The sequence below is a fragment of the Ischnura elegans genome, chromosome 11 (genome assembly GCF_921293095.1).
Source record: "Ischnura elegans chromosome 11, ioIscEleg1.1, whole genome shotgun sequence".
Taxonomy (NCBI): domain Eukaryota; kingdom Metazoa; phylum Arthropoda; class Insecta; order Odonata; family Coenagrionidae; genus Ischnura; species Ischnura elegans.
This window is the reverse complement of record NC_060256.1, coordinates 5,013,447-5,026,501: the sequence shown is the minus strand read 5'-3', so window position 1 is coordinate 5,026,501 and position 13,055 is coordinate 5,013,447. Positions and strand designations below refer to the sequence as shown.

The 13,055-nt window shown below is 37.3% G+C and overlaps 1 protein-coding gene across 4 annotated transcripts in view; it reads left to right on the top strand.

The window, feature by feature from the left end:
• LOC124168473 (nucleolin-like) overlaps positions 1–13,055 on the top strand; it is an 817,942-nt gene that overhangs the window by 795,144 nt on the left and 9,743 nt on the right. For 3 of the 4 annotated variants that reach the window (XM_046546745.1, XM_046546742.1, XM_046546744.1), the window contains one exon: positions 12,117–12,213. The exons of the other annotated variant lie outside the window; for it this stretch is intronic. In XM_046546745.1, the coding sequence (XP_046402701.1) occupies positions 12,117–12,130 (14 nt within the window). In that variant the 3' untranslated portion in view covers positions 12,131–12,213. Of the gene's footprint in view, positions 1–12,116; positions 12,214–13,055 lie in introns of those variants that run through there. 4 annotated transcript variants of the gene reach the window in all.

The window sequence follows — 13,055 nt, the reverse complement described above, 5'->3', positions numbered from 1 at the left end:
ATACCGTCTTGAATACCTCGAATACTGTGAATTTCGCGTCATACACTGTCGCTCGCAAGACGTTGGTAGTTGACTCGGAAAAATTAATAGAACTCTAGTCGTTTAGTGCATGCAGTGCCGTTTTAGGCAAGCTGACAAACTACATCAAATTCGAGGGTTAGAGCGGTTAGAGCAGTGAAAAGAGTTCGACGTGGGGAACTGAAATTGATCGGGTGAAAAAAATCCGAAAATCCCAGGTGTCCCCCATCAGGAGAACCTCAATGCCGTGCGGTAGCAACATTGGTGCATTTCCCACGATCTGCTATCCCCCTCCATTCAGCATTCACCCCACCCAATCTGACGATTTCCTCTTCTCCGAAATCAAACAAAAGGTCCCAGCTCATGCAGGGATCGTATAACGAAGACCTTAGCTTCGAAAAAATATCAAGTTACCGGAAAATAATAGAATCGCGATTCACCCTTCACTCTTTCTCCCCCCACTGAATATTTTCCCGCATCCATCTTTTGATAAAAATGAGACGGTGTTTACCATGTGCACTTACTCAGGGACGTGGGATAGTGAAATTGGCGCATTTCCCACGATCTTCAATCCCCCTCCATTCAGCGTTCGCCCCACCCCCTCCGACGATTTCCTCTTCTCTGAAATCAAACAAAAGGTCCCAGCTCGCACAGAGATTGTATTATGAAGACCTTAGCTTCGAAAAAATATCAAATTACACGAGATTCGAAAAAGTAGATTCGAGAATTACATCGAAAGATTATTACTCCTGGAGTACGTATTTAACGCTTTTAGATTTTTATTAGACGATATCTATTTTTGGCGATTAAATGAAAAGTGAAAAATTTCAAGCGCGCGAAAATGCGATGGGTAAGTATGAATGCCGGGAAAAACTCCATGTGACGTTGTTCTGCTTCCCGTTGCCGCGAGTGAGGTGATCTTGGGGCGAGGTTCTGAGCACTGATACGACGCAGGGTGCTAGCAGGAAGCTGAGTACCATGCTAGCTGGTAGGGGTTGGCTTAAATAAGGATTATTAATACCTCATCAAACGAAGGAAAGTTTCCGACCTTAGGCAGTGTTAATAGGTGATTATTAAGACCATGTTTCCCTGAGCTCTGTGCCTCATGCATTCACTACTAATACCAGACGGTGTAAAACTTCTATCTACTCGAATAGAAACTAGGTCACTGTGACGTCACGTGGAGTGGGATCGCATGGGCGCCAATCTGGCCTTTTTCAAATGAGGATAAAATTTACCATTGCCATTCGTATAAACCGGTATTTCTAAAACCAAATATATAATTTGTATATTATTAATACACTAATGGTGAGTACCGAATCACAATCAATGACTTTCGCTTTCTTTAATGAAGGAAACTACCCTATTGTTTACATAAAATTAAAATACCCCATCAATCAGCTAAAATCCTGTTTGAATCCTTTAAAGGAAATCACAATTACTCGCCAAAATCTTGGGTTTCCTGCTGCATAGGCGACCTATTCAAACATTCCTGCATTCATCGTTTAGTATTTGAGGTATTCGAAATTTGAGGTATTCGAATATTCGAGCAATGATTTGATATTCGAATTTGAGAAATCTGCTATTCGACCCATCCCTAACATCACACTTAGTTAATAATCCTCAAATTTACATACATGTACCTGCGTGCTTTATTTGGAATTCAAAAATCGTTTAACCATTATGATTGAGTTTCTGAATGACTTACTGACAGATTCATCACAGTTTTTATTAAACTTGAATAAAATCTTCAGAATTAATGGGAAGGAACTCCATCTCCTCTTTCCTGCAGTCTTCAGCTGAAGAAGTGTGAAGAATTCAATAGGATATTGTTTCCCAACTCTTTTCCTGCTGCGCGATTCTTTTTTAAATATTCACACACGCCACAACAGTAACAAGTGATTTGATTGTTTCACATATGTATGTATTACTATTTAATTCATTTCTAAGCCTTACACAAGGTTGAGAGTGGGGCAGGTTTTTCCATTTGCATCATACTCATTCATTATCAGGTTGTCGTTATGAGGGTGATATTTTTCACTTGGAATTATTTATGCGTATTAGACCCCATTCACTGCCCTACGCTAGTCAATGTCTGCCGCTCCAGGGAGATATGCTACAATGATCAGTCCTTGCCGAAATAGATTCATTCCCTGTTGTTCTCAAAAATCAGTGCATTAAACTCAAAGAGGAATATTATGATGAATTAAAGAAGGCTAAATGTAACTCCAATGATTACTTCATAACTAATCCTGCTAATAAATGCAAGGCAGCCTGGTCAGTCATTGAGAAGGAAACTGGGATGATGGCTGACCACAAGAATGACCCACTCGAGGCTCATGTTCTCAATGCATCATTTATAAATTCTGTGGAAAACATTGTGGCTGGTAATGGTGACAGTACTGCAACTTCTATCCAACTCCTTCAGAATTTCCGTATCAATTGTACTCCCTTTCAGTGGTGGGAAACTTCCCAGTTGGAAATAATTAGAACTGTAAAAGCCTTTTACCCATTAATGGCCAAGGCTAATAATCGGTAGAAGTTTTTAAATTTATCACCATATTTAGTCTTAATAGATACTACAAAAGAGATTTTGAATAATTTGAGGCTCTGAAAAATTTATACGTACCAGAAAAATAATGGTGCGATTTCGCACCTTTGGCGGAATGTGGGTACTTCGGTTAACATGCCTTGAAAAACTAAAATCTTTTTCTTTTCCACTGTTTTATTTATAAACACATAAAATACGCCTAAATTAGTTTTTAAAATCATTAAGTAACCGTTCATACTTTAACAAAACCCTTTTATTTATGAAAATTATTTGGATATTAGGGCACATTACATTTTACCCAAAAATATGCATTGTGCCTATTACATTACCTGCACCTTTTTCTCGATAGTATCTCCTGAATTATCTTTTTTACTGTCTGCTAATAAAGATTTACATGAAGGTTTGCATTTTTTCAGAATTATGGTCCTTCTGCATGTATTTCTTAGTGATTGCCAATACTGAATTGCTCACCTTTGAATTAGCGTTTAGCGTTAGCATTATATGATCTTTGAGAAATTAATTGGAGACATTTTGAGCCAACTAGCCTTCCTATAGATTTTCCATGAATTAGTAAACACACATTCCAGTAAATTGGTAAACAAAGGCCACCACCACTTTTTCCCTCTGATTTTGATTCCATAATTTGCCTTTGTATTATCGCGACATATACTCCACCTATGGGATTATTGCAATCTGCAAGGACGAGAAAGGGGGGAATAGTTTTGTCTTTTCTTTCAAATGGTAAATTGGCTGTGTATTTCTGGTCACGATTACAACAGAGGTTTCATTCTATTTGACTGCGAAGTATTCAGATTCCTCATCAGAGGCATAATCGATCGAGTTTCGAGGTTTTTTCCAAGGGTTTTAAGAGTCTTTAAGCGGGCACTTTCGAGTTTTATTTTCCCGCATGGTTCAAATTGCAAAGTATCGCCTTTCCTTCAGTGCTTGGAATGTATAAGAGAAGTTGTCAAAAAATAACCGATGCTGAGAAATATTAGGAATTATTTTCAAGAAATGTGAAACAATGAAGGCTCCTAATCCTACCTTCAAGCCATGAGGCTTTGATTTATTTAGGCCCTTCATATGAAAAAAAATTGGATGAGGTAACCATCTGAAATGCAAAGGCACCATAATTTGAACCCCAATCAAACCTGTTTATTTTTTATCAACATTTTTGCTGAGTGGCATATCCAAAATAAAGAACCATTTGCTCATCTATAGAAAGGTTATGAGAAAAAATTCCAAAGAGCAAAAAATTAGCATTCACCATAGTGAATATTGGTCTCAGCTTTGCAAATTCGTCCGAGATGTCAAGAAAAAAGGTGGATATTTTCCTTTATCTCTTTCTACTCATAGTTCGACGAACTAATTCCACCCATTTATCTTTATAATATCTTTAGACAGGTACAAGTCCTGCTGCAGGAGCACATGATTCCCAGAGAGAATCCAAATCTCAAGAACCTTTTCAAGTCTGCCATACTAATTGTAACTTATGCTTATTGCTATCAGAAACAACCTTTTTTGAAAAATATACCATTTCCTCCCAAACCTCATCATCAAGAAACAGGAGGAAAATGTCAGATGGAGACATACCTCCAAATTCACATCTTATTTTTTCGTCATATTCCTTCTCATTAAGGTATTAGACAACACAAAAACTTAGCATCAATATCCTTTTTCCATTTTGGAAAATTAGTCCCTTTTATCAGACGACTGGATATCTTTTTTGGCATACTGATGGCTTTCCTTTTTCTTCTTGCGCACTCAGCCGGTGCTCCACAATGCCATCGCCTCGATGTGTTTCCAATGTTACCGCGATGTCATTGTAAATCGGTTTCGCATTTCAAATTTTATCATCGATGTCTTCTTCATCAGTGAGTTCCTAACGTCTGACGGTATTTAGACAACATCCGTGGTGTCATCCACAGAATCCAGGTTTTCATCTATAGTGGTAAAGATATCTTGGGTGGACACACACCTCCTTTTATTATCCATCTACAGTAGCCTCAGAAAATTTGATGAAATTAAAAAGATAATTTTTTTCACTCGTACGTTGCCTGAAACGTTGATCTTGAGGCTGTGGGATCACCCAGTTACACCCGTCGTACCTAACGAATGCATAAAGACCAGTGAGACTTACTTCTTGAAGCTTTCTTCTAGAGTTGGATGGTAAGATCCATTGATGTGTACATAGCAGTGAACCTTTTCTGAATGACCAGCGCTGTTTGAGAAACTATATTACACACAGTTAAAAACCGATAGTTCTTGTGGCAGGGAATCAAGCTGCTCATTACTACGCAATGACTAAATGAAGCCACATTTAAAAGACGACAGCTGTGAGACCAATAAAATAAGAAAATATATTTTATGGTTTTTAAAACCCAACAGTGACTAAATTGATTCACTGAATAATTACAGGGTGACGTACAATATTAGTGACCAAAGTTTGCTAGATTTGTCTCTGGGTACGCTACCTCAGTCCTAATTTGCCATACCCCCAAATGCGGGAAAACGCACCATTATATACCAATCTCAAAATTGTACATTTCTAAATATATTATTTGATTTTTTTAAATCTGAGTAATTAAGCATTAATAGTACATTTATAATACTAGTATTAGGATTCTTAAATAATCTCAGTGCACTCGTAAAAAAATATTAAGTTGATAGCTCTCGATGAGCAAAACATTTAGTAAACTTGAAAATTTATAACTAAATAATCACGTCAAAATTTTTAAAGAAAATAGTTTTAAAAATAAGTTTTTCATCTAATGAATAATTTACCATGGAAAACTACTAAATAACGGAGGAGATATTTTTTTATGAACTAATTAAAAAATGGTGCGTTTTCGCACCTTTGGCCGTAAATGGATTAATAACTCCAACAGCAAAGATATATTTGGTCTTTCTAGCAACTTAATTAAGTCTATTATACACTGAATAGTATACCCTCTAGCAATAGTAATAAATTCATGCTTAAAGTCAGGAAATTTCCCAGACAGCCTCAAATAAACAGAGGTTATCCCAGTTTACAAGCATGGTGATAGAAACCTGCCAAGTAGCTACCATCCAATTTCCATCATCCCAGTCTTTGCTAAAATTTTTGAAAGTGTTGCTTGCACTCAAATTGTGAACCACTTCGAATCTCAATATCTAACACCAACGTCCCAATTTGGGTTTCGTGCTGGTAAAAATACAACTCAAGCAGTTCACAGTGTAATTTAGCATATAATCAATGCATTTGAAATGAAACAAAGTTTGTCACTATGTGATCTTTCATCTGCATTTGACTGTGTGGATCACAAAATGCTTCTGCAGAAGCTGAATTATTATGGATTTCATGGGGTTGAACTTGAATTTATGTCTTCCTATCTGAGTAATCGCATGCAACTAGTATGTACAAGTAAACGGAACTCAATCGGGGTTCCTCAAGATTAAGCATGGGGTGCCTCAAGGGTGCGCATTAGGTCCCCTCCTTTTCTTGATCATGGTGAATGACCTACCAGTGAATGTGTCCACTGACTTTGTCCTCTATGCTGACCACACAACCTTTCTGCATGAGGGCACCAATCCCACAGAGACTGCTAGGCTGATATCTGGCACACTGGCAGAGTCTAATGATTGGTTTTCAGCAAACGGATTCTTCATGAATCCATTGAAAACCCAGTTCTTAACCTGATCTCTTCAACAAAATACACCTGACAATGAAGTTGTTAAACTATTTGGCTTTCACCTTGATCCCAAACTAACCTGGAGTTAGCATATTTTTAACATTATGAAAAAACTTGCCCGAGCCCGGAACTTAATTAGGAAGCTAATGTGCTGTGTGACTAAGGACTATCTTCTCTATGCTTATTATGCATTCTTTCAATCTCACCTTACATATGGAATCAGAAATTGGGGGCACACTTACGATGTAAAACTTTTGTTAATACTTCAAAAGAAGGTGGTTCGAATTATCTCTCACTCTGGGTGTACAGAACATTGTAAACCACTTTTTGTCGAATTAAGAATTATGACTGTCTATACAGACTATATGTATTTCATATTCTGTTGTTCTACAAGGGAAATTTGTAATTGTACTTCACAAGAGCTGATGTACATAACCCATGATACTCGAGCAAAGGGTAAATTAGATATGCCTCAATGTAGGCTGGTCAAATCTTTTAACTATGAGAACCAGGCAATTAAGTACTTCAACATGTTGCCCAACTCAGCAGGAACGGTAGACTACAATATCTTCCACAGGGCCCTAAATAAATTCCCACTATCTAAACCCATATACTCACTGGAGGAAATTGATTTCTCCACTATTACCTTTTAAATGTACTTTTGCACTTTGATTCAAATTGTATAATTTCTCTCTTCTTTTTATTGTATATGTACATACATTCTGCTGCCTCTTAAATCCAGGGTATTTCTTACTACTGTGTCCTCACATGAGGTGTATTAATTGACGAAATCTACCACAATTATTATTGTGCTACAGATAAATAAAGACATTATTATTATTATTTTCATTTTTCCCTCTTGCTATCTTACAAGGATTTTTCACAGTGAACGGACCAAGTCAAGTTCAGCTGTGTTTTGTTATTACTTCCGTAATTATTCTATTGAAAGGAACCGTCGGACAATATGACAGGTGTCCAGGATGACTGACTTTTGTATTTTTGGTAGAGTTTTCTCCAATTTTAGCTTTTTTAGCTGGTGTAGAACTTCGCACGGTGTGATTCCTGTTGTTGTTATCATTATTGGGCATATATCTACTGACTACATCTTCCACAAGGCTTTGATCTCTGCTGCAAGTTCTGCATATTTGTTAATTTTGGTGGATTGTGCTTTCTGTACATTATGGTTTAAGGGAATTGTCACGTCTATGAGGGTAGTGTGCCGTTTTATTTTGTCTATTATAACTATGTCCGGTCTATTGCTTTTAATTGCTCGGTCAGTTTTTATTTCTGCATTCCAGTATAGTTTGCACTCATTGTTTTCCAAAACATCAGGTGGATGGTATTTGTAGTATGGTTCATTGGTGTCCAGGATTCTATTTTTTCTTGCCAGTTCTTGGTGCATGATTTTAGCTACATTGTCATGTCTACTGGTATATTCATTTGCTGCTAGAGCCGTGCAACTTCCCATAATATGCTCTATTGTCTCAGATTGGTTCTTGCATCTTCTGCACTGATCGCTGTTTATGTTTTCTTTTAATATGAACTTTCTGTAGTTCCTCGTCAATATTCTGCGATCTTGAATGGCCCTCATAAATCCGATTGTTTCCCCATATATATTCCCTTGTTTCAACCATATATTTGAAGCCTCTTTATCTATGTGTGGCATGTTTAACTGATGAGGATGGTGCCCATGAAGCTCTTTACTTTTCCATTGATTGATTAGTTGTTCTGTAGTTTGATTCGGGATGTCTAGTTCACTGTTGCTTAGATGAAGTGGTGTGTAGTGAGTGTCTGTTTTACATACTATTTCGAAAAGTTTGCATTTGACTCCTTTGCCATAGAAGTATTGTCTTAGATCAGCAATTTGCTTATAGTGAAGCTGTACAGCATCAAGAATACCAAGTCCTCCTTCATGTGTGGGAAGTATTACTCTTTCTGTGGAGCTCTTTGGGTGGTGTAAACGGTGTTTTGTAAGAAGGGTTCTCACAATTCTGTTTATTTCATTAAGATCGGTCAAGGTCCATTTGATAATTCCAAAGGTATAGAGAAGGATTGGTATTGCAAAAGTATTGATGGCTTTTACTTTATTCCGCCCGTGAAGTTCCGTTTTCAGGATATTTTCTATTCTGCTGCTAAGTTCTTTCTTTATGTTGTCTTTTAACTGTGTATGGGGTATGCCCATTAGTTGGGCAATGCCTAGATATCGGTAACTTTCGGTTTCTTTAAGGTTTTCTATTAAAGTATTTTCATCGAGGGTATAACCATCTGTGGCTGTTAGTTTTCCCCTCTGTAGATGAATGGATTTGCATTTGTCTATACCGAATTCCATTCTGACGCCTTTAGTAAAATTGTTAGTTATGGTTAGCAGTTTTTGTAACTGCATGGGCGAGTTCCCGTACAGCTTCAAGTCATCCATGTATAACAGATGATTTAGGGTGTAGTTGTTGTTTTTCGGGCTTGTGGCTATCTTAAACCCATAACCTGTATGGTTCAGTGTTTTACTTAGAGGGTTTAGACACATACAAAACCATAGAGCACTGAGGGAGTCGCCTTGGAATATCCCTTTGCGGAAGTATATTGTTCTAGACTGCTGCGTTCCATTTGTTGTGTTCAATTTAATTGTTGTTGACCATTTTTGCATTATCAGTTCAAGGAAGGCTAATATATTTGGGGCAATTTTATATATTTTAAGTACCTCCAGTAAGTAAGAGTGAGGTATCGAGTCAAAAGCTTTTTTATAGTCTATGTAAGTTATGCTTAAGTTTCGCTGTTTCTTCAGGGCCTGTTGCGTTACTATGGAGTCTATTATTAATTGGTCTTTGCATCCTTTTGAAAATTTGTAGCAGCCTTTTTGCTCTTCTGTCATTATTTTTTGCGCATCGAGGTGAGCTTGGATTTTATTGGTGAGTATTGAAGTAAGTAGTTTGTACATGGTTGGTAGGCAGGTTATTGGTCGGTAGTTTGCAGGATCTGTATTTGCATCGTTTTTGGGAAGGAGAAAAGTGCATCCTCTAACCAAAAACTCAGGAGTATCTATTGGTTTCTGTAATATATGGCAAAATATTCTTGCTATGGTGGCATGCAAAGCAGTGAATTTTTTAATCCAGAAGTTCTGAAGTTTGTCCGGGCCAGGTGATTTCCAGTTTAGTGTTTTGCTAATGGCTTCCTGAACGTCGTGTTCTGTTATTCTGACTGATGGCATATCTTTTACATCAGCGACCCTGTTTCGTTCTTCACAGAGTGTCTCGGTGTTGTTGTCGTGTGTATCTGTTTTTTCCCATAAATTAGACCAATATTCTGTTAAGTGTGCTATGGGGGGATATTCGGTTTGCGTTTTACTTTTTGCGTTCATTAAATTTCTATAGAATTGCTTTTCGTTCTTTTGGAAGAGATTATTTTGGCGCTTCCGCTCTGTACATTTTTTGTATCTCCTTAGCCTTTTAGAGTAGACGGCCAGTTGCTGCGAGTACTTATCAATTACCTCTGTGATCTTCTGAGCAGAAAGATCTTCCTCACGAGCAGGATAAATTATCTGTTTGACTTTTTTGAGCAGTTTTCTTGTATGTGTTCCTCTTTTATATTGTGTTAGCTGGCCCAGTATCTTCCGTATGTTTTCAATCCGATTCGTTAATCTTTTCTCCCATGGGGGAGCTGACTCAGTCTTCGGCTTACGTCTTCCATTGAAAGTGTCCACCTTCATGTTTAGTGATGTGACTGTGCATATTGCAGCACAGTACAGAAGCAGTTGAAGTTCTTCTATGCTATTGCAGTTCGAAGCTTGATTTGGAAGTATGTTATTATTGATGTATTCCATTATTCGAATCGCTTTATTAGATGTTGTGATCTTTGGAATGTAGGGTCTAAGTGTGGGATCGGTTCCAAAGTATTTCTCCTTTGTTTCATAAAAATTGCGCAAGATAATTTTTTCTTCCTCATTATCACTTCCCTTATCCTGTAATGTAACTGGATCCATCTCTGGAGTTATTTCTCTTTCTTGTTCGATCAAGGTGTTGATACCTTCTGTTGTGCTCACGTTTTCCTGGTTCGCGTTATCACTTTCGATTTGTGCTTTGATTCTATTCAGCTCAAGATTGGAGAGAAGGTTGCGCGTGACTATTGCTCTTCTCCTATCTGCAAGGTTCTGTTCCGAGATTCTACCGGCCAATTCAGAGTGTGCATTTAAAATAACTGTAGCATCCTGGATCTATATCTTATCAAATCGGTCTCCATTTTAGTACTGATATAGTAGCAACGCATGACTTCTTCATTTAAGGCTAGTAGTCCATTCAATACGTTGCCTCGGTCTACCTGCTTTTGTGGTTGCTTGAGTTCTATCAGGCAAAGCACGTTCAGCAGGAGAGGTAAGTGGTTGTTGGTTTCCCTCAATTTCGGTGGCAGTAGTATTTTCGGGTGTCCCGATGAGTGCCTGCCACAGCGCATTCTCATCACTGGTGGTCCGTATGCTGTCAGATCCAGCACCAGCTCCAGACCTGCCCTGGCGATCCCCAGGCAGCGACCCTTTCCGAGGCAAATTAATATTCTCCATATCCAAAATGTATGGGTGTTGTATATGTACATACATTCTGCTGCCTCTTAAATCCAGGGTATTTCTTACTACTGTGTCCTCACATGAGGTGTATTAATTGACGAAATCTACCACAATTATTATTGTGCTACAGATAAATAAAGACATTATTATTATTATTATTATTATATTATTCCTTTCGACATTCACTACTTCTTCAATAGAATCTGCATTTTCTGGAAATCTATCTCATTTTTTTTTTTGAACCCAAGAAATTAATTTTACTATTTTTTCGAGAACTTCTTTCTGAGCATATTTTTTCGCTTGTTGTGCCTTCTTACATTGAGCTCCACTCAGTATCTCACATCGATAAGCAATATTCACAAAATGAAACGCAAATCTTGACACCTTCACAAAGACACACAATTCAAATATTTTCACAATTCTGAGCTTTTGTTTGAATAATGCGAACCAAATTCAATGTTTCCACGAGGTCCTCGTGCCTATAACGACAGGAACTAGCGAAAAAAGGAATAGAGTGATTATTTGGAAGACAATGACTAATGTAAACACATGACTCGCACTCCTGGTTAACTAAAGTGAAGCATTTTTCTAAAAAAGAAAACATGCGGCAAAATGAATCAATATGTTTGCATTCTGTAAGGAAATGGTTTTAAAAAAAATTGAAAAAACTGAAGAAATAAAAATTCTGGGACTTGTATGCCGCCCCTTGGGAGGTGCTGCCCTATACCATGGCGTAGTTGGCGTACTGGTAAATATGCCCCTGGATTTATGAGGTATTCAGTTCAGTTCAGAAGATCAATAGTAGAACTGCCTATGTTGTGATTGCCATAAGTTAAAAGAACTATGTAATGATAAGGTAAGGAATGGTTTAGTAGCTAACATGGCCATAATTTCTTTATGAAAGAGGAAACGATTCCCCTAGGGACCAAAGAAGATTGTGATATAGCAGGGATTTCGTATCATCCGATCCTGTTGTATGCAGGGAGATTAACATTGATGATCATAGGATAAACCAAGGAAAACCAGGAACTCACCTCATTATGGGAGGGACTTCGTTAGTTGCAAGATCGTTATAAGCAAGTTTTACGTACTAATTTCTTTCATTTTCTTGGAGCTATTCTCATGATTCCTTTTATTTTTTTATGGTATTTTTAGTGGTTATTACTGTGAGATAAACTTCTGCTTTGACGTTGTTGCCATCAGATACAACCCTTGCTTTTATGTAAAAATATTTTGAGTATTTTAGTTAACCAGTCTATGGCAAATGAATGATGAAAATACATTTATGGTATAATAGCTGTTTTGCTTCTTCATGCGGCTTTCGCAGCTCATGGATCCTGAAGACCCTAAGAAGGACGAGGACCTCTTAGAGCTGATGCTACGGATTGCAGAGAATCCGGAGGAGTGGAAGAGGGTCCACAGTCTCCTCAGTGAGTGATATACATAGGTGTATCTGGGGATCTGTTCTGTTGGAAGGAAATAAATCCAATGAGATCTAGTCAGTAGTCCAGGAAATGAACCACAAAAAATTGCAAAACCTTGCAATATTTTCAAATTGAATCAAATAGAATAAACAATTGAGATTAGGCTAATCTACTTTAAAATCTATATTATGCTGATGAGCGCTTTCTATTTTTTAGGGGTGAAAACTATTCCTAAATGCCAAAACTTATCGAATCAGATTTTAAAGCTCAATAATAAAATTTAGTTCAGATTATTTGAACAATGATTTTTTATGCTTTTGAACATAATTTCAGAATATATCAACCCTTGATAAACCATCCCATAAAACATTGCAATGCTTATAAATTACTTTAATAGGTATGATGAGGAAAAGTAAGTAAAATTACCAGGGATGTGCAAGTATTTGAAAGTCGAGTCAACCGTCTTCCGACTCGGTGCAGCTGCGTCATTGGATTGGACCGCAGCATCGCTCGTACCTTCTTATACCATAATTTTGTACCTTACCGTACTTTTTTTGTTCATATGAAAGGAGAATACATAAATTTTTAAAATGTTTTTTATGGAAAAAATTTAGGCTTAACACATTGCGTACAGATGGCAAGAATTCTCATCATTTTTTTTCCAAACGTTCCGGGCAGATGACGAAGATTCTCATCATTTAGGCGCGTCAACCTAAACAATTTCAAAGCGTACAATACTTATTCGTTCATTCATTTTCATTTGTTGTTCATTAATCATAATGAATTGATGCATCATAGCGTTTGATTGGGTAAAGTTATATTCTAAACATTAGCTTTTTAAC